Source organism: Equus quagga, chromosome 8, assembly GCF_021613505.1.
Source record: "Equus quagga isolate Etosha38 chromosome 8, UCLA_HA_Equagga_1.0, whole genome shotgun sequence".
Lineage (NCBI taxonomy): Eukaryota > Metazoa > Chordata > Mammalia > Perissodactyla > Equidae > Equus > Equus quagga.
The window spans coordinates 116,921,651-116,949,291 of NC_060274.1; the positions used below are offsets into that span (position 1 = coordinate 116,921,651).

The window sequence follows — 27,641 nt, forward strand, 5'->3', positions numbered from 1 at the left end:
TCCCAGTCACGTCCACGGCTCAGAGCCCCCTCCGGCCCGGCCTGGGGAGGCGGGGCGGCGGCCGTGGCCGCGGCGGTGGAAGGAGGGCCCCGGGCGCGCGGCCCTCCCCTGGACGCCCATCAGGCGGGGACAGCGTCTACGGGGAGCCGGCTCCGGGCCAGGCGTTGCCTTGAGGGACGTGTGCGGTGCAGTCAGGACATGCAAGCACACGAGGGAATTTGAGTGCTGGGAAGGGCTGCGAGGAAGATGAAATAGGTAATGTGGCAGAAGGTGCGTGGCTGGGTGCCTTAGGGAGTCGGCAGGCCACTAGCCGCTGTGGCTGTTGAGCACTTGAGATGTGACCCGTCCGAGCTGAGATGTGGTAGGAGCGTGAAATACACACAGTGGATTTCGAAGATTTAGAATGAAAAGAATGTGAAATATCATTAATAACTTTATATTAATCATGTTAAATTGATAAATAATATTTTATTACCAGTTCATCTGTTTCTTTTACTTTTCCAATGTAGCCATGAGGAAATTTTAAGTTATGTATGGTGGCTCACTTTATGTTTCTTTTGGACGGCACTGGTCTCGACCTGTACATTTATTGAGTAGCTGTCCTTTGCCAGACACCATGCTCATTCAATGAACATTTTTTGAGCCACCTGCTAATGCAGCGACAGAGTACAAAGATGAATAAGACATAATCGAGGAACTCGAGCAGCCTGGTTTCTATGGTTCGGGGTGGTTGTGAGGGTTAAATGGCTTAATGTCATGTCAGAAGCTCAAGAGGAAGGCAACTGCTCAGATGCTGGGAGGCCTTCTCTGCCATGCTGAGAAGCGTGGACTTACACACGTGCTCAAGACTGCAAAGCCACTGAAGAGATTGCAGCTTCGGAGTGATGTCATCCCTCTGCCCAGAATGCTTTCCCTCTGATCTAGATGTTTCCTTTTTGTCATTCAGCTCTGAGCTTAAATGTCTTCTCTTCAGCAAGGCCTCTCCTGACGTGCAAATCTAAAGTAGTTCGCCATTCTTTGCATGGAACATATCACAGATAATTTTTCTTTTTGTTTATTTATATATCTGTGGAAGTCAAGCCCATGAAAGCAGGATCTCGTTTGTTTTGTTTGTTACTGTATTTCCAAACTTCCAACAGTGCCTGGCCGGACTGTAGTATGAGTGTTTTAGAAAGATGCCTGGCAGCAATAAGAATGGATTTCTAGCAAAGCAAGACAAGATAAGGAATAATGGAAGAGAAACAGGCTTTGAGGACTATAATCTTCGTTTTTATTGTGTGGAGTTTGCAGTGCACTTTGTGTGGAGCAAGATAAGATGCTCAGTAGGCAGTTGTATACACACATCTAGAGCTTAAGAAAGATGAGAGGGGAACATAGATTTGAGGCACATCAGATTATTAGGTCATTGAAGATGTGAGGGTTAATAAGATCACCCAGCAAAAATGAAGAGCGTGAAAAGCAGAGGTGAGAGGATAGCACTTTGTGGAATAGCTGCATTAAAGAAACAGAGGGAGGAGGAGAAAACTCAGAAGGAAACTGGCAGTAGCTTTTAATGTCTTGCCTATGTGCCTTTGGCACTCAGCATTTGCACCTGGACGCTCTGCCTAAGGTCTTTTTCCCCCCGCAGAAGGAGCAAGCTTGCTGGCAGTAGAGACAGGCTGAAATTACCAAGAAGAGTCCTCAACCAGTGATGTTAGGGCATTGGTGGTGTGGGATCTGCTCGGACCCCCATAGTTGGTATGAAGATTATTTTAAACTGAAGACATTCGAGATTCAAACAGATACAGAAAGAAGCCTTCTTAGAGCTTCTCTTATTTCAAAAAAGCAGAAACTTCTGGGAATGAGGCTGCCATAGATCCTCTCTCTGGGGATGTTTTATGGCCATGAAGAAGAAAAATAAAACTGAGATCACTGGCATCTGCATAAATGAACATCACAAATTTCCTTATCTCTTGTTTATTCCTCTAGAAACCCATTTGTTCTCCCCATAGAAGCCTTTCTGCCCACTCTCTCTCCCCTGTTAAGATAGGTATATAAACCTCCTTTTTAACTGTTGAGGAGTCACTTCTTTTTCATATGCATATGAATGAACTTGTTTCTTCTCCTGTTAATCTGTCTGTTAAATTTGCAGGCCCCCGGGAACTGAACCTAAGAGGGTAGAGGAATAATTTTCCCTCCCAGATAGTAGATAAATATCACAGGGCATCATTCCTCAGGTGGAACAACTTCATGTATATATTCCATAGTCTCCCAGAGTTTCCTCAGTGGAACTGAGCCCCTGTTGCCCACAGCTATAATCTGCTTGTTAGCATGCCTTATATTCCCTTCCTTTCCCTGTTTCACCTCCTCACTCCCCTATCAGTGTTTCTTGGGATCACCTCCCAAATAAACCACTTGCATCCAATCTTGTTCTGTTTGCTTCTGAGGGAATCCAGCCTAAGATATAAACTGATAAAGAGGTTAGAGAAAAATCATTGGAGAGAGAGAGTCATTTATACACACACAGAGGAGAAAACTTCAAGGAGGAAATGGTCAGCATGACAAAATACTGCAGGGAGGTTTCCTACAAGGGTATTGATGAACTAGGCAAGCTTATTTCAGAGGTATAATGAGAAAAGGCAGATTTCTGTAGGTTAAAAAAAAGAGAATGGAGAAGTCAAGGAATGATAGACTACTTTTTAAAATAAGTTATCTGAAAAGGTAAAATGATAAAATGAGAACTAGAGGAAGACGTAAGATGGAGGCAGGTATTTTATTATAGTAGAGACAAGCATAGTTATATGTCAAGTGAAAAGAGCCAACAGGAGGAGAAATTTGAAAATATGGCTAAGAATAACGGTAATTCAGTGGGTGAGGTTCATATGACACTGGGAGAAAATGGGACACTGGAAGAATTAACCTTAGACAGAAGGAGAAATACCTCTTCCATTTAGACAAGAGGAAAAGAGGCAAGGATGAGTGCATGAAAAGGAAAGTTCATAGGCTCAAGATGAAGTAGAAAAGCCCCAATAGTTGCTTGTGTTGTGGTGGTGTTATTAAGTATAAGACAAGACAAAGAATGGGTGGGGAAGAGTCGCTTGAGGAGGCTGGTAAGATTACCAAGCCTGTCCTGTGGGGATGGGGAGAATGCTGACAGGTAGGGGTGATGGAGTGCAGGGGCTTTGCCAAGGATGAGAACCAAGAATGTGTAGTGGTATTAATGCAAACAGCTCTGCAGTTCTCTCTAACAATACTCAATGTTTAGAAACAGAATTTGATTAATCCACTGTTGGGTTTGCCTAATGGATGGGACATACTTTCAAAGGTTCTGGGTGATTGAAACTATTAATTGAAAGAGTAGTCAGGTGCTGAATGGGCTGGAGGCTAGATAAGGAAGTGAAGACAGGAAGGGGCTGAATGGGTGTGGGGAAAGTAGATGCAGGGAATGTGAGAGAGCAAAAACAGTGAGTCAGAGGTAGAATATACAAGTTTACAATTCCAGAAAAGAGTGGTCCTAGAGCAATTCTGACTAATGACAGTGTGGTGATGAATGTGGATGTCCGGAGTCGAGTGAAGACGGTGAAGACAAAGAGGTTGAAGAGCGCTAAGGCTAGGAGTGTTGGGGGGGTTGTCCACAACGAATGCTGAAGCAAGGTGGGAGGACTGCAGTGGAGAGGAAGACCATGAGCCAGAACAAGTGTTCAATGAGTGTGGAGGCACGACCAGGAGTAGATGTAGGCGTTCTTGGGGAAGGGTGGGGAAGTGAGAGGGAAGGAGTCGAGACTGTTCTGTAGAGAGCTAGCACAGCAGTGTCGTGAATATGTGGGTTCTGGAGCTGGACTCTAGGGGTCCATCATCCTGGTTCTGTTACTCCTTAGCCATGAAACCTTGGGTAAGTTATTTGAGCCTCAGCAGAGTATAGTTCTGGAGTCAGAAGTGTGTGATAATTGGAGTATGGGAATAAATGAGATCATTCATGGGAAAGTGTGTAAAGGAAGAAAAAAAAGATCCGGAGCAGACTATTGGGCAATGTGGAGTTAGAGGAGAAAAGGGAGAAATCGGAGACTGGGTGAAGATGCCGGACTCACAAGGGGATGGAAACGAGAAACACAGGAGGTTGAGACTAAGGGTGGTATTTCAGGATTTGAGTTTTTAGGATTTGGGCAGTTCCTTCTAAGTTCTGATATACCCTCCAACTCGGACTCTGAAGCTCATTCTCAAACAAATGTTGATGACCGCTCCTGGCACACTTCTCTAGCACAAGCTTTTGAACACGTCCCTCCAAGGACGTGCACTAATGTCACTGTCATAACCTTCTAAACGAAATCTTCCTGTTATGCCCTGTACTGTTTCCCAGCCATGTCCTTCAGCATAGCCCCAGGACCCTAACCACGCATTCAGCACTCAGCATTCATTGCCTTTTATGGTAGTGATGAATGAATGAAAAGCAAGAGGATATATTGGAGTATGTGAGGAAGCCATTTGGTTTAAAACTAATTCAGCCTGACCTTGTTTTTCCAGAAAGGCCTGACGTGGCCTGTTGAATGTGCATTGTACATCTGCTTTAAATATTTGCAATGTCCCAAAGCCAAGAATGACGCTCTAGGCATGTTGCCTCCCCATATCAGCATTTCTTTCAGGATAAGCATTTCTTCCCAGAAGCTAAGGACTGATTACCAACCTGCTGACCACTACTTGCTGTGCTCACCTTTTGACCTCTGACCTGTTGTGCTAGCTAAGCATCTCATGACAGTAGTAAAAGAGATATTCCTGTTGTACGTGATGTCTGCTCTGTGTTCCAAGATGGTACATAACCGCTCTGTACACCGCACTTCTTTGGAGTGCTTCCTCTCCTGGGGAAGGAAGCTCTGGGCTATGGTCCTCAGACCTGGCTCATATAAAGAAACTCACCCCAATTTTGATTTATAGATTGATTGTGGGTTATTTGCATCGACAGTAGTTATCTTTACAGAAGTGAAGGTGTGACTCTGAAATGGCTGCGATCTAGCTTTGCTTCCCCCAAATGCTGGACTGAGGGGTTCCACCACAGAAATGAAATAATGGCAGATTTTCCCAACTGTAGGACAAAAAATCAAAACTTTAAATAGCATTTTCTCAAATGAACATTTCTGAAAAATTGAGAGCCTGCTATGACAAACTGAAAAACCAAATAGAACAAATAACTAATTGGAAAAACTCAAACATCTGCTCATGCTGGTTTGATAGCATTTTCATTTATTTGAGTGTGGATGCTTTGACAGCAACGGGTTGGCTATACGTTGTTTTCTTTATACTGAGGTCCAAATCAAATGGTAGTTCTACTTCACTTTAATCAAATCTATTCCACCATACAGGGATTTTCCTCCTCTCTCTCTCCATCCCAAGCTTTGTGATTAAAAAAGAATGAGGGGAGAAGGGCTTTTGAAGGAGTGACTGCTAGGACAATTCTGCTGGTAACTGTTTACATTTTTAACTTTTGTGCCTCAGCCTGGCCCTGTTCCAACCTCCAGGACCAGTGGGAGAAAGGTGTGTCAGCAGCTTCTGGCCTGTCCTTCTCTAAGCTCCTAGACAAAAGATGTGCCAGACAACGGCAGGCTTCTCCGTCACCGCCACCCTGCCTTTCCCTGGCAGTGTGCTAAAGGCTCCTCAGTCATCGAGTCCCGGAATGATAAAGCTGGAACGGGAAAACACATCCTCTATCCCCCACTGAATAAACCGGTGTCTGCAGCTGATTATCTTTTTGGGGATACTTAGAAATACAGCAAATAAAGGCAGCAGAGCAAAATTAATATTTATTTCTTTTTATTAGATAATCTCAAATTAAGCTTGAAGAATAAGAAGAAATACAACTCAACTACTGAAATATAAATAGTTGAGCTTACTTTAATCAACAAAATTTATCCAATGTAACAAGTAAAGCACTTAACCAAGCATCACATGTGGCACAGGGAACAAGACAGGCTGGCTTACATTCTAATGTGGAAAGCAGACAACTTCAAGTTGGATAGATGCTATAATGAACCAAGCAAGGCGCAAAGTATTTTAAAAACGGGTTTGAGAAGCAAGCATTCCATCTAATCTATAGGAGGACTCCTTATGGGGGTAAAAGTAAGCTAATCTAAGGATGCTAGATATTAACTAAGTCAGTGGTTCACTGTGGTATTTTGGAAATTGATGGGTTGTTAGTTTCATAATATTTGGGACTATGACTGGCATTGCGTAGGTGCAGCCAGGCATAACAGATGTCCTGCAGTGTATGGGTTAGTCCCACACAACGAAGAATTATTCTGTACCCTATACGATTTTCTAACGTCCTGCTGGACATTTATGTAGGAGCTACAGCTCGCTTAAGAGAATAATAGTCATTTTTTTCCTCTTAGACAATCTGTAATTTTCTTGTCCTATTATCCTTATTTCAATTAAGGTAACTTCGCTCTTTCCCTTACCATATGCAGATAAGGTTTATAGGCTGTTAAAACTTACCCTAATACTGGTCTTCATCCTAGTGTCACCCATACCTCTAATCTTTCATTTTCCTGTACTTTACAGGAAGCAGCCTCTGATCGACTTTTAAATCCAAACCTATTCATTGTAAGTAGGAGTAAGTGTCTGTCTATCATGATGTCGTATAGCGTAGTCATGCCCGAGCATTTACATATTGAAATTCATTTCATCTTCATTATAAATTTATTTCCTTCTGTTTCTCAATTATAATAGAGTTAGGGCATTAAATTGATTTTTTAAAGAAATTCATGTGTGTAAGTAGAATATATAATCTCTGAGTCGTCACAGGACAGCAAAGGGGATGTTACAAAATGTTACCTCTCTGAAAAGGGTGACTTGATCTGATAGAGTTTGTGGGTGCCACCGTAGTCTGGGGGAGGAGAGGGCGCTACTGGCCTTGAGTATGTGAGAGCCAAGTATGCTGAACATCTTGCAATACGTCGGACAGTTCCTCACAATAAGGAATTATTCTGCACCCTACACGAATTTTGAATGTCTTACTAGACATTCATGTATGACCTTCAGCTCGTCTGCAAAAATATAGTATTTCCTCATTTTCTCTATTTCGACAATCTGTAGATTTTCTTGCACAATATCTTTATTTCAGTTAAGGCTATTTCGTTCTTTCTCTTATAGAAATAAGTATTATCATATGCAAAAAAGTTATTGTATCACTAGTTTCTATTCTAATGTCCACTCGTATCCTTGCTTTTTCCTTTTGCCATACTTCCTTGTACAGAATAGCTTCTGCTCTCCTGCCTTCTTTAAGTTCAAATTTACTCATGATAAGTAGGCATAAGCATCTGACTGCCTGATTAGGTCTTCTGGTATAGTTGTGCCCGAGTTATGTACCTTTTATTTCCCTTTTATGTTAATATTAATTTTATTTAAATTTTAATTTACTTCTAAAATTGTGTTTAGGCAGAGTATATTACCACTGAATTGCATTTTGAATCTTTGAATAAAGTGGATATTACAAAGTATTTTTCATTAAGAAAAAGGCAGGAGTGCTGGCTGAGAACCACTGAGCTGGGGGAAAAGGGGTACTAAAGACCTGAAAGAAAGCCAGAAGGGCTGGTGTGGAAGAAACTAAATGACAGAGGGTAGGGAAGGGAGGGATCATGGGGGACCGTGATAATGATTTTGAACTTTATTCTAAAGGCATGATCAGATTTGTGTTTTGAAAGATTTATTAAATAAAAAAATTTTAAATATGACCATCCTTGCTGCTAAGTAGAGAACAACTTAGAAGAGGACAAAGAGATATTTAAGAGGGAAAACTGGACTTGGGAACAGCGTAGATGCGTAGGGGGAGGGAGAGGAAGGAGTCAAGGACCCCCTCTGGATTTCTGCTTGAGCAGATGTGTGGATGGTGACATCACTTCCTTATATACAGAAGGCTGGGGAGGAACTGATTCCTTTGAGGGAGGCAGATCGAGAGTTCCATTGTTCATATACTGAATTAGAGATGCCTGTGAAATATCCTGTTAGAGATGTCTTGTAGGCAGTTGGATAGAGTTGTATAAACTGCATCTCTGCAATGTGAGGGTCAAGATCAGGAAATGAAAACTCCAAAATGGAAGCTACTACCAAAAAAATAAGTGAATGAGAGTAACTATTTGTGGCAAGCCTCCCAGAAAATAACCCTACCCTAAAAAATCTCTATACATTTGTTACTGCTGGAGTCCTTAAGCCAAAGAGTTGTGGAGATCTTTGCACTGATCTAAACTGACAAACAGAAAATCAACTCTAATGCTAATTTTTATAACTTGTCTGATGGAAGGAACTATAACAGGAAATTTTGGCCACTGGTACAGAATGTTGAAAAAGGAAAACTTGGAGGCTGGCCCCATGGCCTAGCGGTTAAGTTCGGCAGCCTGGGTTCAGTTCCCGGGCACAGACCTATGCCACTTGTCAGAGGCCATGCTGTGGTGGTGACCCACATACAAAGTAGAGGAAGATTGGCACAGATGTTAGCTCAGGGTGAATCTTCCTCAGCAAAAAAAAAAAGAAAGAAAGAAAGAAAAAGGAAAACTGTAAGGAAAAACCTGCCTCATAAGAAGGAAGGAACTCTTGGTCCGGGTACCTCAACTGCTCTAAAAGCTGACTGTACTACAATTCAGCACAATACATTATATTTAGAAAAAGAAGCCCCTTGCAGGTGCAAGGCCTATTTGGGGCACTGTATTCTTTGTTCTGATTCTGTGCTCACCAGGAAACAAATCTCACCTCGCTAGGGGGCCCATCCTTGAGTAAGATGGCCCTGCTCCTAATTCCTTGGTGAGCCTGATCTGCCACAGCGAACGACTACACTAGGACTCGGGTTTATCAGTCATGCTTGTGTGAATCAGGCTACTGCAACTCAGTCCCCCTGAAATAAAGACATTTCATGAAAGTCTGACCTGAAAAAAGCCTTCTCTGCAATCCTACTGATTAGAATATACACGTCTACTTTGCCATAATTATATAAAAACCCAAATGGGGCAATTAATTCCAGTTGGTTGCTTCTCTCTGAGCCACACATCGCAGCCCTTTTTATTGCATTCCAGAAAGAGTCAACCTGGATGGAGTCCCCTAAATAAACGTAGAGATAAAGAACTGTGTGCCCCGAATCAGCTTCACCACAAAGGGACAGCACAGCAGTTACGTCTGTAATGCTATTTAGATGACCTCTACTTTTTCCCCTAGTGTGTTCTTAAGCATTTGTCCCCCAACTTTTCATCTTCCATCCACAGCTCTACTGTCTTATGAACTTATTTCAACAGGCATTTTTAGATTTCTCTTGAACTTCCCAAATTAGTTTTTTTTCAATTTAACCAAAACAAAACCATGCCGTACAGTAAACTCAACGAGGAGCTGGGAGAAAAAGGTTGCTGCAATTACAGAAGTTTTAGAAATCAGTCTTGACCAGGTGCATCTAAGACAGTGGTTCCCAAACTTCACAACATATTTGAACCCTTAGGGGATTATACTGCTGCGGGGCCCTCAGCCCCAGACACAGAGAGTTAGCTGGAAGGGGGTGCAATCTGGACCTTGGAATTTTTTAAAGCTTCTCGGATGAGTCAGATGTGCAGCCAAGTTTGGGAACCACTGATCCCAGGCACTGGATAACTAGGTGGGGAAACGTAAAGTCCAACTACTATCTGGGGAATCTGGTTCCATAAGTGGACCGAGTGGTTATGGCATTCTTTATGACTCTGTCTTCATCATTTCTAACTAATCACGCAGGGTTTGTCTGTTTCGGTATATTCAATCACATATTCTGGATAAATCTGATCTTTCTGGAAGATAACAAAAACAGAAGGATTACAACTTGTGTCCACACAGCTGTGATACGGTGGAGGAGGGCTCGTGTAACTCATGTTTCCTTCAATAAAATCTCCAACCAGAACGCGGGCTGCAAACATAACGATGTCTTTGGGATCACCTGGGCAACTTTTATGGGAAATGATGGCATCTTTCGTGAAGTAATTTCCTAGAAATAATCAGAAAAAGAAAAAGGTTAAGAATTATTCTAAGTGCTCGCTTTGGCAGCACAAATACTAACATTGGAGTGACCCAGAGAAGATAAGCATGGCCCCTGCACAAGGATGACTTGTAAATTCATGAAGCATTCCATATTTGAAAAAAAAAAAAAGAATTAGGGGCCAGCCCGGTGGCATAGTGGTTAAGTTTGCGTGCTCCACTGAAGCAGCCCAGGTTTGCAGGTTCAGATGCTGGGTGCAGACCTACACACTACTCATCAAGCCATGCTGTGGTGGTGTCCCACATACAAAATAGAGAAAAATTGGCACAGATGTTGGCTCAGTGACAATCTTCCTCAAGCAAAAAAAAAAAAAAAGAGAGAAAGATTGGTGATAGGTGTTAGATCAGGGCCAATCTTCCTCACCAAAAAGAAAGAAAGAATTATTATAAAAGAAGGTATGTAGTTTATAAGATTATTTACACATAATCAGATGATGGGCATTGACTAAGCGTATGTCAATAATGCCTTATGGAGTCTTACAAACTTTTCTTTGTACTTAAAAAAATATTTATTATACAAGTAAACTTAAATATAGTATATAACCCTACTGAAATAACAAAAGCATTTGCTACTGTGTGGGGCTCACAGTGATGGTGTGAGCCTGGGCACCATGACCGAGCAGCCCAATTTAGGCAGGGTGAGCTGAATTGTAACTGGTGAACCAAAGATACTCCAGCAGAGGCCGTTTTATATTGTGTACATTTTAAGGAACAAAGGTCATTTAACACTGATGGGAAGGTCCTGGAAAACATGAAAAGGAGAGATGTAGCATGAGCGAGCAGTTCACTCCAGCAGAGCTTTTCAAAGACAGTTGATCCATCATCCTCAGCTCTGAAAAAACCTCTGATAATCACTGATGTTTCCATACTCAGCAGATGAACAACGATTTCTGGACAACTTAAAACTTCCTAGTTTCATTTTTATCATTGCCAGCTGCTTTTCTGCCCTTTTAAAGGAAATAGGTATATGTTGCAAATTCTGATTTTTCTATCAAAAATTAGTAAGTCAAATGAATTTGTTTCATTTATGGTAACAAATGTTTAACACATTTTTCATTTTTTTTTTATTATTGGTTTTTTAAAAACAATTAAGATACTTGGATCCCAGAAATACTGCTTATCTTGAATAGGTCAGATACTGGATATTCTGGGTTAATGATGTTCAACTATATTTAGAATTTAAAAAATGACAGGCCAGCCCCAATGGCCTAGTGGCTTCAGTGCCCTGGGTTTGGTTCCCAGGCATGGACCTATACCACTGATCTGTTAGTGGCCATGCTGTGGCAGCAGCTCACATACAAAAAGAGGAAGATTGGCAGTGGATGTTAGCTCAGGGCGAATCTTCCTCAGCAAAAAACAAAACAAAAAAATAAATAAAATAGAAATAAATAAAAAATAGAATAAAAAAAATGAAAGACCACCTATACTGACCTACCGTTTCCAGTCCCACTCAGACAGTTAACAGCTCGGTGGGAATCCTCTCACACCTGTTTCTATGTATTTATATGCATACACGCATGCACCTATTCTTACACAGTTTTATGCTCATTTATTTGATCACAAATAGGATCACACTCTATGAACCGTTCTATAACTTTTTTCCACTTTAGTCCTAGAAATCATGCTATGTCAGTACATCTAGCCCCCCTCATTCTTTTCAACGGCTGCATAGGGTTTCATTGTATGGAGCTATCATCATTTAATGTAACTACTCCTGGATTGATGAAAACATAGGTTGATTTCACTTTTTTGCTATTACCAACAACACTTCTAAATAAATGTTTCTAAAAACATCCTAGTAAGTACACCTTTGAGAATGTGTATGAATATTTCTGTGGAACAGACTGCAAAAATGGCTGAGTCAAAGAACATGAGCATATTAAATTTTGACAAATACTGCAAATTGTCCTCCAAAAGTGGTCTAAAGATTGAATCACCACCAATGAAGAAAGTCCTGTTTCTCCACATCCTTGCCGACACTGGATATTATCTGTCCTTTAAATTTCTGTCAATATACTAGGCAGAAAAAATTATATGGTTTTAATATGCATTTCCCTGAATACTAATAACATTGAACATCTTTCCATATGCTTATTGGCATATTTCATATGCTTTTTCTCTGAACTGCTTTTTCATGTCTTTTTTTTTTCCTGTTGTATTGTCTTTTTCTTACTGATGTGTGACCAAAACAAGCTTCTATTCAGAAGACAGTACGTCCACCAGGATCTTTTTGCAATCTTATAAAGTGGACCAGTAGATAGCTAGAAAACGACTAGGACACAAACAAAAATCATCCACCCACCACATTTCTATTGTGCCACCCACTCCAGCTCTGTCTCTGCCAGTGACCCTCCTTTCTAGCTAGTTCCAGCTCCTCAGTTTTAACAGATGGACAATGACAGCTGCATTCCACACTGCTCTGCCATAGCCTCTGCAAGCAAGCTTGGGGGAGAGGCTGTGCCTTCTTTATTTGACTTATTTCTCACTGTGACGGAGACCCACAACATATTCTGATTCACACTACTCATCTACCTCATTTCTAAAGTGTCTGCAAAGAGCCATTCTTTTTTTTCCAAGTTCCAGAACTTCTAAACAATTGAAGCTAATTTTGGAAAGAAACCTTTCTAAAGCATATATGTCTGTCCATTTTTTAAATAGAACGAATTCATTTTACCCTTTCCTGATACAGCAGATGTAGATATGAATTCTGATACATAATGTTACAACATAGGGATGCCCTCTTGAGTTACTAGGGTGGACAGAGCCATTTACTCCTAAACTAATGGCCCCAGAAGGAGAAAAAAATGTTGCGTTTGTGTCTTGCAGATCACTTCCCCTCATTCCCCACCTAAAAGCTCACTTTGTTCTTGCTGCCCGCCCCTAGCATCTCTTTACTCCCGTTCCACACTTGCTGGGCTGAGAAAAAAAACACTGCTTCTGAAATAAGGCTAAATGGATTCTGAGGAGCTCCTAAGGAAAACATACATGATCTTCAGTATAGGAATTTATGACAACAGCTTGGGCTGCTCATAACACAGTTGTTCACTCTTGCAAATTCTGAGTTACATTCCAGAAAGCTAACATTTCCAGATAAGTGAATTCCAGTTACGCATGTAAAATGTGTAAAGTAAACAGTATGGAGTTACTGGTAAAAATAGGTTTGACTTAAAGCAAATGGAATTAAACATATAGACAGGAAATTCATCCAATTTCATCCATATTTTTCTTCAGTGTGCGTTTTAATTGCTTATTAAGCCATAAAACCCATTTTCAACATTGAGATAGTAGTACATTGTTTTAATGGCACTGGATTGCTTTTATACTTGTTAATTTTTTTTCTTTTTATAAGAAAGTCTGAGTACTGATTTTTCAATTTTTATCAATGATAATGGAATGAAAGACTTGTGAAGTCAATGAAAAATGATTCTTTATACAGGTACTATAGATCTTTGGAAAGCAACTTTATCATTCTCCATTCAGAAAAAAATTAACTATTATCCTAAACAACTGACTTTTTAAATGAAGCATCAGTTGTTTTTAAATCATGCTTCTATAATCCTCTTATATAACCCAGAATCTACATTTGCTTAAATGATCCAACCCTAACACCCAACTTTACAGCTCACTCTCCTAAGATCTGGACTTTGTCTTGTTGCAAATAATCCTGACAGAGAATAGATCTCTCCTGAACCCCAACATCCTCTTCATCCCTTCTGCTACTACCTAGATCTAGGTAACCTCATTTCTGGCCTGGATTCTTTTCTTTCTTTTTTTTTTTTTTTGGAGGAAGATTAGCTCTGAGCTAACATCTACTGCCAATCCTCCTCTTTTGCTGAGGAAGATTGGCCCTGAACTAACATCTGTGCCCATCTTCCTCTATTTTGTATATGGGATGCCTGCCACAGCATGGCTTGAAAAGTGGTGTGTAGGTCCTCACTGGGATCCAAACCAGCGACCCCGGACCACCAAAGCAAGCGCACGAGATTCTGTGTTACCCCACTGGGCTGGCCCCTGGCCTGGGCTCTTGAAACAACCTCTTCGCTGTTCTCTCCACCTGCAGTCTTGGTCCTGTCCACTCTTTCGCCACATCGCAGCCAGCGTCATCATGTCAATCCCTTCCTAAAGCAATTGGCTGGTTCATGGTTGTTCTCGGAATAAAACCCACCACTTAGCATGGCTTACAAGGTCTTCCAGGATCCGACTCCAACCTGCAGCTCCAGCCTCAGCTTTTGTCATTCCCACCACACCTTAAATGTGCCATGCAGGCCACAGCCTGCCCGGCCTTTGTCAGTTTCTCGTCTTCATAAACGCTCTTCTCCCAACTTTTTTTTATTTTTTATTTTGCCTAGCTAGCTTTTGTTTGCTCTAAAGGTCGCACTTAGACTTCACAATATGCTGCTTTTCTGTAATCTACTTTGATTCATTTTTTCCTTCATTCAGTATAATTGATGTAATGTGATAATACTGTCAAAAACATTGTGCTTTTTTCTTTATTTTTTTGCAATTCTTTATACATAACCATCTTTTATTTAGCCAGACACATTTTTTTTTCGCCTCAAAGAGAATTAGAATCATTGAAAGTAATATATAAAGAAAAAGGAGAAATCATGGTCAGCTTCTGATTTGAAAAATAGGATCTAGAAATGCACTACAAAAAAACAGACTTTGTTAACTAGAAAAAACTCTGAATAAGACCAGGGGAAGGAACCCTCTCTAGGTTGAGTCAAAAAGAGACAAGCTGGCTCTGACTCAGTCCTTCAGGGACCTCAGCCCCACCATCCTGGGCCTGGGCCAAGAGGGCAGTGAGTGGCTAGAAGTCCGAGGTGACAGAGGAGTCCAGTAGCAGAGGAAAGCAAGTGTCCCACCCACTTCCTGTGTAGAACACCAACATTCCAATTCTCTGTGGATTCTTATAGGTTTTCTACATAGACACTCATATTATCTTCAAAAATAACATTTTTGTTTCTTCCTTTCCACCCACTTAGCATCTTGAGGCACCTGGGTTGCAGAAGCTTAGGAGATTTGATAGCTATTGTGATGCCTGCTGCACTCTGGATCCTAAATACGTTTCCTGGCCTTGTATGCCTCCCATCTAGCCTCTGGCATCCAGTCTGTACCAGGACAGATCCTTCTTTGCTTAGCTGCCTCCAAACATGTGCTTCCTTTTCTATTTTCACCTTGCTTCTACTTCTAATCCAAATCTGAGTTTTTATAATCTCCTCTGACTGTTAAGTTGGGTGGCTTTTACCTACCACTGCAGTTCTTATCCTCGGTCCAGACTGACCAGAAGTTCTGGCCCAACTTCCCAGCTCTCACGGACTCTCTTACTAACCTGTCTTCCACCATTATCCTCCATCTCCCATTAGAGGCCTGGTTTCCACCTCCAGTTTATCAAGGTGGAGCCCAGAGCCCTTCTATCTTTGCAGGCATGTCTAATTCCCCTTTCACAGCCACACACTAAATTTCACAGATAACAGCCTAACCAGAGTGGCTGCCCACGTGCAACAGGGGGCTTTGTTCTCCCTCAGAGAGTAGCAGGATCTTTGAGATCTACCACTTGGCCTCTTTTAGGATTACTGCCTGACCTCTAGGATTATTGGCCCAGTGGTTCATATCAGTCTATCTAGCCGGTACCAACAGCATCGTGGGTGATGGGAACGGAAAGCCAACGTTAAAAATAAATGCAAACAAAACAAAAACACCTCCTAATTCTGTGTAACAGGAGACAAGCCAAGTAGCAGGATCACTCCCTGACCTTCACAAGGGAGAGGGGCCTGGGAAAAAGGGCAAAGTTCCTTGAGAAACACCTTGCCTGTCTGTGAGAACTGCAGACTACATCCTTGCCTCTTTCTTCCATGCTGCACAAGGATGTTCTCTTGGCTGTTAATAACTCTCCCCCTTCACCAAGTTAAAGGAAAAATGATAGCAAGTGAGTAATACTATTCAACCACCTAAATATTTTGAGAGGGTTTCAGTACTGTTCCGTTTATTCAAAAAGGAGAAACAGACTAAGCACCTGTCACTATCAGAGCCAGTTATGGCCCAAAACTGGGAACATATATAGTATACTATATTTCCATTTTCTAGGATAAATATTTGAGCTCTGACATAAGAGAGACTCATGAGAAACAGAAGGGTTTAAATTTCACCAATGTCATATTTCACTCAAGATGGTTACCTTGCTTTCTCCAGACATTTCTAGGTAAGTTTTAGTGATGCATTTGAACTTAATAAACTTATGAAATTCTCATCAAGTCATTCCCCAGCTCAAAACCTTTATTAGCTTCCCACGCCCTTAGGGTCAAGTCTGAACTCTTTACTGTGTGGCCATATCTTGCACCACTTGTTCCTTACTCTTCACGATGACTCTACGTGGCAGGTGAACTATGTGCCTTTTCTTGGGAACACCTCTCCAGCCAGGTTAGGTGTCCACAGGGCCTGTTCTTTTCATCCACAGCAGCCACGTATTTGCAATCACTTAATTATGTGAAACAATTTGGGGAGGGCCATGTCTAACTTGTTCACCACTGCGTCCCCAGCATCTAGTGTGCAGAAGGCACTCAAAAATATTCATTGACTGACTGATTGGCTTCTTGCTTTTTGGGGGTGTGTGTGAATTTAACTTAGTTATATGAGTTGAGTTCACTTTGAACCTGTGATAAACTATTACTTGTTCCCTTAAGATGAGCGACTCTGGTTTTTGTTTGTTTTTAAGAGTTGCATGAAGGAGTTTAGGAGCAAAAAGAAAGAGCTGAAAAGATTTCAGGTGTGGGTAGACCTGTGCCGCTTCAGGTGAATCAGCATGGTCTGAGATGGGGAGAGGCTTCTTCTCCCATCTGTAATTAGAACCCATCAGTGGCAACAGAAGGCAACTTCAGACGACTTCACAGGGAAGGACATAGGTCAGGAAGAGCCATAGCCAGAACTGGGTAGTCATGGTGGGCAACGTAGCCAACAGGCGGAGAAGTTTGCATGCATATATGGACTCTTTGGTCACTCCCCCCCAAAAAAACAGAAAACAGGAGCAGGGCTAAGGTGCAAGCAATCAGGTCCCAAGTCACTTTAGCACTCTAATTTGGGCATTTAAGGTTAACAGGAGCTCATGTTATGAGCAAGTTTCCGTGACAGAAAGCCTGGACATGCCGGCTGATACAAAATAATCACATACACCTCATAATAGAAGCACGGGTAGCATCTGGGTTATGACTCTACTAGTTAGGCTTCTCTATTCCAGCACAAACCTTGTCCATATTTGGTTTCATGAGCTCCATGTAAGATCCAGTCAAAGTTATTCGCACAGATAGACTCCACGTACGCACGGCCGGTTGCACAAAACAGGATTTCTTCATTTCTATTCATCTTCATTTTTTTCCTAATGGAGGAAATGTGAGACTTAATGCTGAGAACATTCCTCTCCCACTCTGGCTAATAACATTAATCCCAACTAAAGTCTAATCGTCTTAAAATTTTATTCCACCAGCTTTCAGAATGGAGCTACTAACGTTAAGGCAACAGGTGTAAAAGAATAAATTTATCAAAACTTTTAAATGACAGACATGTGAAATCGTTGAATTGTAAAACTAAAGCTGAAAGAGAGAAGCTCGAGTTTACATAATAAAAACAACCACAGATTGAAGAAACTGTTGACTATTAAAATAAACCAGTGCATATAGATGTTAAAGGATAGCTCTTAAGTAATCCTTTCAAACTTTACGTAAAGACACTTGATAATGTGGCCACCAACCTTTCAAAAGTATTCCAGAGCTTTGTATTCTGAATCTTCTTTATCTTTTCAATCTTGAAATTTTTCATGGAAGCTTTAAAACGCTCACTTATTTTGGCATATTCTGGATACTGGTTATGAATCTCAAACAACTAAAAAAATTGTAAAATATAGAAATGTGAAACAGAAAACATTAAAGCATGAGCTTTCCACATGTGTGGCCCCCTATGCTATGGCGCATCCTCACCAGGCCTCCGACAGCAGGTGGAATAAGCTGGTTTAGAGCTTGCACACCTGGCAGTTCATTCCAGTAATGAACTAGATGGCACTGGTCCCATCTGTTCAGGCCGAGGAAAGGCAAACAAAGCATTTTGCCTAAAGGGAAAGGCAGGTCCCCCAAGGTGTGACCCAGCGAGCTCCTTGCACAAAGCCAGTGCAGGGGCAGAGGCACTGGAACGTGCCCAAGGAGCCCAAGCAGAGCGGCCTGCCCACAAAGCTAGAACATGACGCGGAAGCTAAACCACTTAGGAAGTCTCGCCCCAACCAGGCCAGGTGACGAGGTGAACCACAATTTGTTTGACTCCCATAGAAATCTGCTTTTTTAACTCCAATTAATGGACAAGTCTCTGAGTTCCACTTTTCTCATCTGTAAGTAGAGAATCTAATATAGATCTCACAGGGTTGTTGTGAGGATCACGTGTGGCTGGACTCTGGAAACAATGAGGTGCCCTATTGAGAGTAGTTGTTCTCTGGGAAAGTGACACGATCACCATTTAGATGTCTGCCTTTGAATCTTGATTCAAGAGTTTTGCGGAAGCAATTCATTCATTCATTCACTCAAATACACTACTTTGTAGTGAAGTATTTTTTCCCCACCTTTAAACAATTCACCCACCAAAAAGTAAAAAGCAAGTACCTCATATCCATTCAAGGGTGGGAAACCCATGTCTGACTGATGAAGAGATGTTGAGGTTAAAGGCTCTGATCGGGTCTGCGCCAGTTGGTGGCTACAAATAAGAGAGAGTAAGAATTCACTTGGCTCCCTGGTCCACATGCCCAAGTGACTTTCTGTCCTTAACTTCCAGCCACTGAGCCAAGATTTCTCAGAGAATTTTTTCTTGGAATTTTTCTTTGGAATACATCCCTGAATATTCCTGGTATAGATGTACCAGTAATCATGCTTTTATAAAACACAGTAATTATTCATACTAAGGCAAACTAATTAAATGCTATTTTCCCATTCACTTATAAAATGTAAAAGCATTGATTCTTTTTGATATTTATGTTCGACCTTCAAAGTCCTAATATGTTAGCATTAAGTATGTCTTACATTTTTTTTTTTAAAGATTTTATTTTTCCTTTTTCTCCCCAAAACCCCCTGGTACATAGTTGTATATTTCAGTTGTGGGTCCTTCTAGTTGTGGTATGTGGGATGCTGCCTCAGCATGGCTTGATGAGCAGTGCCATGTCTGTGCCCAGGATCCAAACTGGCAACACCCTGGGCTGCCGAAGTGGAGTGCACGAACTTAACCACTCGGCCACGGGGCCGGCCCCTGTCTTACACTTCTTTGTCAAATGATAAACATTTGAGTATATTAGGGGTACGGGGAAAGAATCCTGTCTTTTCTGTATGAACTATATTTCAGGGTAACCATACATTTTGGGGTTCTCTACATGACCCCCCCCCCAACTAACAAGTACATAAGGGTTTGTTGTACAATTTTCTCTAGTTTGTTTAAGTTTGAAATTTTCCATAATGAAAAAATTAAATTTAAAAAATGCTTTAAGGAAAAAACTCTTTAAAGACCCTCTTTTGTAAAATGAAAATTCTTTTGGAATGAGAGAGATTGGCCCCAATTTATCTGTATTTTAAGCTCAGATTTCCATACTGGATGTGTATAGTGCAGAGCAGATTAAATTAATACGTGTTAAGGTGCTCACCAACAGTGAAGTATGCTATAGTTCCTTTCTCTTCAGACTGCCCAGCGTATACTCACGGCTCTTACTCCATCTGAAAGCCAGTGGGTTTCCTCTGGGCTAGTAAGAGCAGGCTTAAAGCTGGTTCTCATCATGACCTCCCACTACCATGGTTTCTCAGTTCATTTTATTCATTTACTCACTTATCTACCTATTTAGTATGACTCGATACCATTCATCATGCAAAACATTTCAAAAGCTTTGAGGAGCTGATAATTGTGGAAGGGAGGGAAGTGGGTGGAGGGCTGTCCTAGGGAAGATGGTTACACAAATACTGTATTACAAGGTGGAATGGGGTAAGTACCATAAGAGACTTACAAAGTGTTACTGGAGGACTAAGGAGAGGATTGGAGGACAGTCTCAAGGAAGGTTTGTATGGGAAAAGTGGCATTTGAGCTGGGCCACGAAAGATGCCGGATTCATAGGAGTGGTGGGGAAGAATGCTCCTGGAGAAGGGGCAGAGCAAATGGAAAAGCATAAGCCAACTGTGACATATGTAAATTATTGTGACAATGGACTGACTCCATGAGATATTTGGAAATGCCACAAACCAATTTCTTCCTTTGTAAATATATGTGCACAGAAAGAGCCATCCAGCTCAAAGTCAAGAAAGTACACAGTCTGGACAGTTTCTGCTGTCCAGCAAAGCAACAAAGTATGGGCTCACTGGTTAAGACTCAATGGGAGTATAAGAATTATTAAAAAGTCAGAATTACAGGTTGCTTTAAGGAAACGCAGTTTAAACAAAATTTTGTCGAGACGTTCTGCCAGAATCATTTGAATGAATAAGTAGCTACAATGATCTCGTTAGTTGCCTCAGTGAAAATGGTACCCCCATCCCGTCCTCCTGCTCTGCCTTTCCCCCTCACCTAACACTTAGCACTAACTGAAACAGTTACTCAGATTGTCTCATCCACCAGAATGTAAGCTCCATGGGGCATGAACTTGACCCCCCAACCCAGCCATATGTTTACTTTATTAATCTGAATATTGAAAGGACTGGAAGGGATCTTAGATGGCTAAGCCAATCTGGTTAATTCTAGGGAGTTTGAATTAAGGAATTCAGAGAAAATTAGGCAGTAACGGCAGGAGGTAATGCTGAATGGATACGAAGATTGGAATTCTGAGGTTAAAACTGTCAAGCGTTAGCCAAAGTATTAGGAGATCTGTAGATACAGATATATAGGTATAGATATAGATATGGTCACTGAGTCTATTAATAGCAGGAGAATAAAAATAAGAAGAAAAGCTGCTAACATTTACTGAACACCCTGATGTGCTGGCCACTCTTCCAAGGGTCTTGAATGTATTCATCAAGCAACCTTGATGAATGTGCCAGTATTAAGTCCATCTTATTTTATTTTATTTTATTATTATTTTCGCCCCTAGCTAACATCTGTGCCAATCTTGCTCTATTTTTGTATGTGGGTCACTGCCACAGCATGACCGCCGACAATTGGTGTAGGTCCACACCTGGGGACAAAACCCAGGCCGCTGAAGCAGAGGGCATTCGACTTAACCAGTAGGCCACGGGGCCAGCCCCTGGCCCATTTTATAGATGAGGGGTTGCAGAGTGATTCATTTGTCCAAATCCACACAGCTAATGAGTAGCAGGCAGAATCTGAACTAGGGATGCAGATCCAGAGTCTGGGCCGTGAACCTGGTCACAGGTAAAGATCCAAGACCCCAGGCTGCTCAGGCTCTGAAGCAGAATTGGAACCGACGCCCATTCCTGGGGCCCTGAGAGAGCTCAGTTCCCGTCCTTGGCTTCTTACAAAATGTTGTTTTCCTTATGACACCACGTTCATCCTTTTAGTAACTTCCCTTTCTCATGAAATACCTTAATTCTTACAACCGAAAGAAGCTAATTAGAACACCTTGATTTTGCACCTGTCTTGAAGTCTGTTTTACGTAACCACACATCACCCAGAAAAAAAAAATCCAACTCCAAAAATGTTCACGAACAAAGTAGATTTTACTGAGTTTCATGAGCAGACACAGGAGAGTTACATTGAATCCCCCACAGCAAAATTTCCTTTACAAACCCCCTTCCATCCACTTTATCTTTCTCCAAAGCCCTTGCTCGGCCAGCTACCTCGTCCCTTGTTTCTCTCCATCTCTTTCTCAACCTCCACCCTCTAGAAAGCCACTCAGCAAAACTAAAGATACACAGAAGAACCCACAGCAAAACAAAAACCCAGCAACTGTACATTTGATTATTTTCCAAAGAAACTCCATTAAGCCAGCCACTCACAGTGGAAGAAGCTGAGGCCCAGGGTATTTAAGAAACTTGCCCCAAGTCCCCTGGGAGTTAGAGGGAAAGCCAGATTTCCTGCTCTAGAATTCTTGCAGTCACACTGTGCTGCTTAATAAGTACCCTACTCATAGATAATGCAAAAGGAAACTGCACTGTCACACAAGCAGGAACATTTCAAGAAAACAGGATCCAGATCCATGAGCCACTCGATGAGATCAATGCATGAACATCTCAAACATCTGCCAGCAAGCAGTGCCTCAGAACACTTACTCTAGCCCACTTTTAATCTGCTCCACATCCCGGTGAGAGACAAACGCCGGCCTTCTGACAACATCCTTTTGGGTCTTGGAAGCTGTGTTTGTCTGAATCATCCCTTTAGACGGAAAAAAGAAAACAAACAAGAATCAAGAATTAGTCCCAGAAAATGACTTACTGTTATTTTTCAGAAGCTAGTAACACAGCAAATATTCATGACTGAAGTGTACATGTATGAACAGAGAAAATCCTTCTGGATGGAAATTGCTCATGATAAAAACTTGAATCCTTCGACTGCCCTTATTATAAGACCCAGCAAACAAAAAGGTAAATGAACAGTCTGCAATTAGTCTAATCTGGAAATCAAAGTCAGATGGTAAAGAGGAGGGCTGGGGCAGCCAGATAACAAGACACCATCCATGTGAGCTGCCCGAAACCAGGCATCAGTGATTACAGTTGGAATGTGGTAGCTACATCTTCAAAGTTTTTTCTTTTTTTTTTGAGGAAGATTAGCCCTGAGCTAACTACTGCCAATCCTCCTCTTTTTGCTGAGGAAGGCTGGCCCTGAGCTAACATCCGTAACCATCTTCCTCTACTTTATATGTGGGACGCCTGCCACAGCATGGCTTTTGCCAAGCGGTGCCATGTCCACATCCAGGATCCAAACCAGTGAACCCTGGGCCGCCAAGAAGCAGAACGTGTGAACTTAACCGCTGTGCCACCGGGCCGGCCCCCTAAGTTTTTTTCTATATTAAGTGTGAAATGTCACTTTCAATTCATGCATGTTGTAGACTTCTGTCCAAGCTGCAGCCAGAGTGATCTCTTTAAAAAGTAAATCATCATACATGCTAGTGAGAACGTAAAATGGCACAACCACTTTGGAAAATAGTTTAGCAGTTTCTTATGAAGTTAAATACACACTGCCTATGTGATTCAGCAATCCTACTCCTTGCTATTTACCCAAGAGAAATGAAAACCCATAGCCACACAAGGACTTGCATTTGAATGTTCCTAGAAGCATTAATATACAATAACGAAAAACTGAAAACCCGAATATCCATCAACAGGTGAATGGATAAACAAACCACAGGATATCCTTACGATGGAATATTACTCAGCAACGAAAATGGAAGAACCACCACACGTGCAACAACATAGATGAATCTAAAAAACGTTATTCTGAGTGAAAGAAGTCAGCCATATGCAGAGCACATACTGCAAGATTCTATTTATATGAAGTTCTAGAACAGATAAAACTAATCTGTAATGACCGAAAGCAAATCAGTTGGGGTGGGGGAGACTGACTGCAAATGGGCATGAGGAAGCTTTTTGGATTGATGGGAATGTTCTGTATCTTGATTAGGATAGTAGTCGCATGCATTTGTCAGCCTCATCCAACGGTACACTTAGAATGGCTGTATCTTAGTGTAGCAATTATGCCTCAGTGTAGTTGTTGTAAAACAAAACAAAATAAACAACAAAAAGAACAAATCAGATCATGCCACGACTCCGCTTGAAACCTTGTGGTTTCCAGCTCATAAATATCCAGCTTTTTATCTCTGCTCTCATCTCTTACAGACCTTCTTATTGTTCTTTGAAACCTCAAGCCTGTCTGCTGCCCACAGCCTTGGCGCTAGCTCTGCCCTCTCCTGGAGCGCCCTCTTGCCCATGTGCGTGGGCTGCGCCCTGTCTCCCAAAGTTTCTCCCTCAGATAACAGTAGGCGCTCTCCCATGACTCCTCCATTCTCTCGCTGCTTCATCACCTTGCCCCATAGCTGTTATCACTTTCTGAAATTGCCTGGTTTGCCAGCACCTAGAACAGTGCCTGACACACAGCTGGCACGCCAATACTAGTTTAATGAATGAGAGAATACAGGAAATAGAAAAAAATTGTCTGGAACACTGCAAACTGCTCTGAACTAGTTTCTACGAACCAAGTGAACAAAATTATTGGTCAAAATAAACAAGGTACATTGCTTCTCATCTCTCCATCACCCTTTAAAATTGTCAAAACAACAGAATACCAAAGAAAAAAATGTTTTAATTTGTCATTTTTTTTTATTAATGTTATGATAGATTACAACCTTGTGAGATTTCAGTTGTACATTATTGTTAGTCATGTTGTGGGTACACCACTTCCCCCTTTGTGCCCTCCCCCCACCCCCCCTTTTCCCTGGTAACCATCGATCAGATCTCCTTGTCAATATATTAACTTCCACCTATGAGTGGAGTCATACAGAGTTCGTCTTTCTCTGACTGGCTTATTTCGCTTAACATAATACCCTCGAGGTCCATCCACATTGCTGCGAATGGACCCATTTTGTCTTTTTTTATGGCTGAGTAGTATTCCATTGTGTATATATACCACATCTTCTTTATCCAATCATCAGTTTCTGGGCATGTAGGTTGGTTCCACGTCTTGGCTATTGTAAATAATGCTGCGATGAACATAGGGGTGCATGGGACTCTTGGGATTTCTGATTTCAGGTTCTTAGGATAGATACCCAGTAATGGGATGGCTGGGTCATAGGGTATTTCAATTTTTAACTTTTTGAGAAATCTCCATACTGTTTTCCATAGTGGCTGTACCAGTTTGCATTCCCACCAACAGTGTATGAGGGTTCCTTTTTCTCCACAACCTTTCCAACATTTGTCATTCTTGGTTCTGGATGTTTTTGCCAATCTAACGGGTGTAAGGTGATATCTTAGTGTAGTTTTGATTTGCATTTCCCTGATGATTAGCGATGATGAACATCTTTTCATGTGTCTATTGGCCATATTCATATCTTCTTTTGAGAAATGTCTGTTCATGTCCTCTGCCCATTTTTTGATCGGGTTGTTTGTTTTTTTGTTGTTAAGCCATGTGAGTTCTTTGTATATTATGGAGATTAACCCTTTGTTGGATAAGTGGCTTGTAAATATTTTTTCCCAATTAGTGAGCTGTTTTTTTGTTTCAATCCTGTTTTCCCTTGCCTTAAAGAAGCTCTTTAGTCTGATGAAGTCCCATTTGTTTATTCTTCCTATTGTTTCCCTCAACTGAGGAGTTATAGTGTCCGAAAAGATTCTTTTGAAACTGATGTCAAAGAGTGTACTGCCTATATTCTCTTCCAGAAGACTTATTGTTTCAGGCCTAATCTTTAGGTCTTTGATCCATTTTGAGTTTATTTTGGTGTGTGGTGAAAAAGAATGGTCAATTTTCAATCTTTTGCATGTGGCTGTCCAGTTTTCCCAGCACCATTTGTTGAAGAGACTTTCTTTTCTCCATTGTAGGCCCTCTGCTCCTTTGTCGAAGATTAGCTGTCCATAGATGTGTGGTTTTATCTCTGGGCTTTCAATTCTGTTCCATTGATCTGTGGACCTGTTTTTGTACCAGGACCATGCTGTTTTGATCACTGTAGCTTTGTAGTATGTTTTGAAATCGGGGATTGTGATTCCGCCGGCTTTGTTTGCCTTGCTCAGGATTGCTTTAGCAATTTGGGGTCTTTTCTTGCCCCATATGAATTTTAGGATTCTTTGTTCAATTTCTGTGAAGATGTTCTTGGGATTCTGCTTGGGATAGCATTGAATCTGTAGATTGCTTTAGGTAGCATGGACATTTTAACTATGTTTATTCTTCCAATCCATGTGCATGGAACGTCTTTCCATCTCTTTATGTCGTCGTCAATTTCTTTCAAGAAAGTCTTGTAGTTTTCATTGTATAGATCCTTCACTTCCTTGGTTAAGTTTACCCCAAGGTATTTTATTCTTTTCGTTGCGATTGTGAATGGGATCGAGTTCTTGAGTTCTTTTTCTGTTAGTTCATTGTTAGTGTATAGAAATGCTACTGATTTATGTATGTTGATTTTATACCCTGCTACTTTGCTGTAGTTGTTGATTATTTCTAATAGTTTTTCTATGGATTCTTTGGGGTTTTCTATATATAAGATCATGTCGTCTGCAAACAGCAAGAGTTTTACTTCTTCATTACCTATTTGGATTCCTTTTATTTCTTTTTCCTGCCGAATTGCTCTGGCCAGCACCTCCAGTACTATGTTGAATAGGAGTGGTGAAAGTGGGCACCCTTGTCTTGTTCCTGTCCTCAGAGGGATGGCTTTCCATTTTTGTCCATTGAGTATGATGTTGGCTGTGGGTCTGTCATATATGGCCTTTATTATGTTGAGGTACTTTCCTTCTATACCCATTTTATTGAGGGTTTTTATCATAAATGGGCGTTGGATCTTGTCGAATGCTTTCTCTGCATCTATTGAGATGATCATGTGGTTTTTGTTTTTCATTTTGTTGATGTAGTGTATCACGTTGATTGACTTGCGGATGTTGAACCATCCCTGTGTCCCTGGTATAAATCCCACTTGATCATGGTGTATAATCTTTTTGATGTATTGCTGTATTTGGTTTGCCAGAATTTTGTTGAGGATTTTTGCATCTACGTTCATCAGTGATATCGGCCTGTAGTTCTCCTTCTTTGTGTTGTCCTTGTCAGGTTTGGGGATCAGAGTGATGTTGGCTTCATAGAATGTGTTAGGGAGTACTCCATCTTTCTCAATTTTCTGGAATAGTTTGAGAAGAATAGGTATTAAGTCTTCTTTGAATGTTTGGTAGAATTCTCCAGAGAAGCCGTCTGGTCCTGGACTCTTATTTTTGGGGAGGTTTTTGATTACCGTTTCTATTTCCTTACTTGTGATTGGCCTATTCAGATTCTCCATTTCTTCCTGATTCAGTTTGGGGAGGTTGTAGGAGTCTAGGAAGTTGTCCATTTCTTCCAGGTTGTTCAATTTGTTGGCATATAGTTTTTCATAGTATTCTCTTATGATCCCTTGTATTTCAGTGGTATCTGTTGTGATTTCTCCTCTCTCATTCCTAATTTTATTTATTTGCGATTTCTCTCTTCTTTTCTTGGTGAGTCTGGCTAATTTGTTGATTTTGTTAATTTTTTCGAAGAACCAACTCTTTGTTTCATTGATCCTTTCTATTGTCTTTTTTGTTTCAATATCGTTTACTTCTGCTCTTATTTTTATTATTTCCCTCCTTCTACTGACTCTGGGCTTTGTTTGTTCTTCTTTTTCTAGTTCTGTTAGGTGTCGTTTGAGGTTGCTTATGTGAGCTTTTTCTTGTTTAGTGAGGTGAGCCTGTATTAATTTAAGTCATTTTTAATTTCACCACCTAACAGAAGAGATTTTTATTCTTCTCTATTGCCTTGAATTCTTGGTCCACATGCATACATTGTTGCACTTCTCAGGCACATTAAATTTTTTTAAAATCTTTTCCATTTTAAAGATAACACAAACAGAAAAGTTCAGAAACTTAAATTTGGGGTTCTGATTTTTTCATTTAATAATATCAAATTTCACTTTCACTATATTGTTTTCATACCCATAATTTTTAACAACTACTCAATACTCCTCTGAAATTTAAGACCCTAAT

General features: G+C 41.1%; 1 protein-coding gene and 1 non-coding gene across 2 annotated transcripts in view; one reads left to right on the top strand and one right to left on the bottom strand.

Moving 5' to 3' along the window:
* Nucleotides 1–5,764: 5,764 nt before the first annotated feature.
* ZC3HAV1 (zinc finger CCCH-type containing, antiviral 1) overlaps nucleotides 5,765–27,641 on the bottom strand; it is a 59,710-nt gene continuing 37,833 nt past the window's right edge. Inside the window, exons 9-13 of the mRNA XM_046669126.1 lie at nucleotides 22,236–22,338; nucleotides 18,648–18,738; nucleotides 17,753–17,883; nucleotides 17,250–17,380; nucleotides 5,765–9,958 (exon numbers count right to left, since the gene is read on the bottom strand). Coding sequence (XP_046525082.1) covers nucleotides 9,696–9,958; nucleotides 17,250–17,380; nucleotides 17,753–17,883; nucleotides 18,648–18,738; nucleotides 22,236–22,338 — 719 coding nt within the window. The 3' untranslated portion in view covers nucleotides 5,765–9,695. The remainder of the gene's footprint in view (nucleotides 9,959–17,249; nucleotides 17,381–17,752; nucleotides 17,884–18,647; nucleotides 18,739–22,235; nucleotides 22,339–27,641) is intronic.
* On the top strand, nucleotides 10,002–10,108 carry LOC124244293 (U6 spliceosomal RNA). The gene has a single exon (XR_006889943.1). It is a non-coding gene; the product is annotated as a U6 spliceosomal RNA (small nuclear RNA).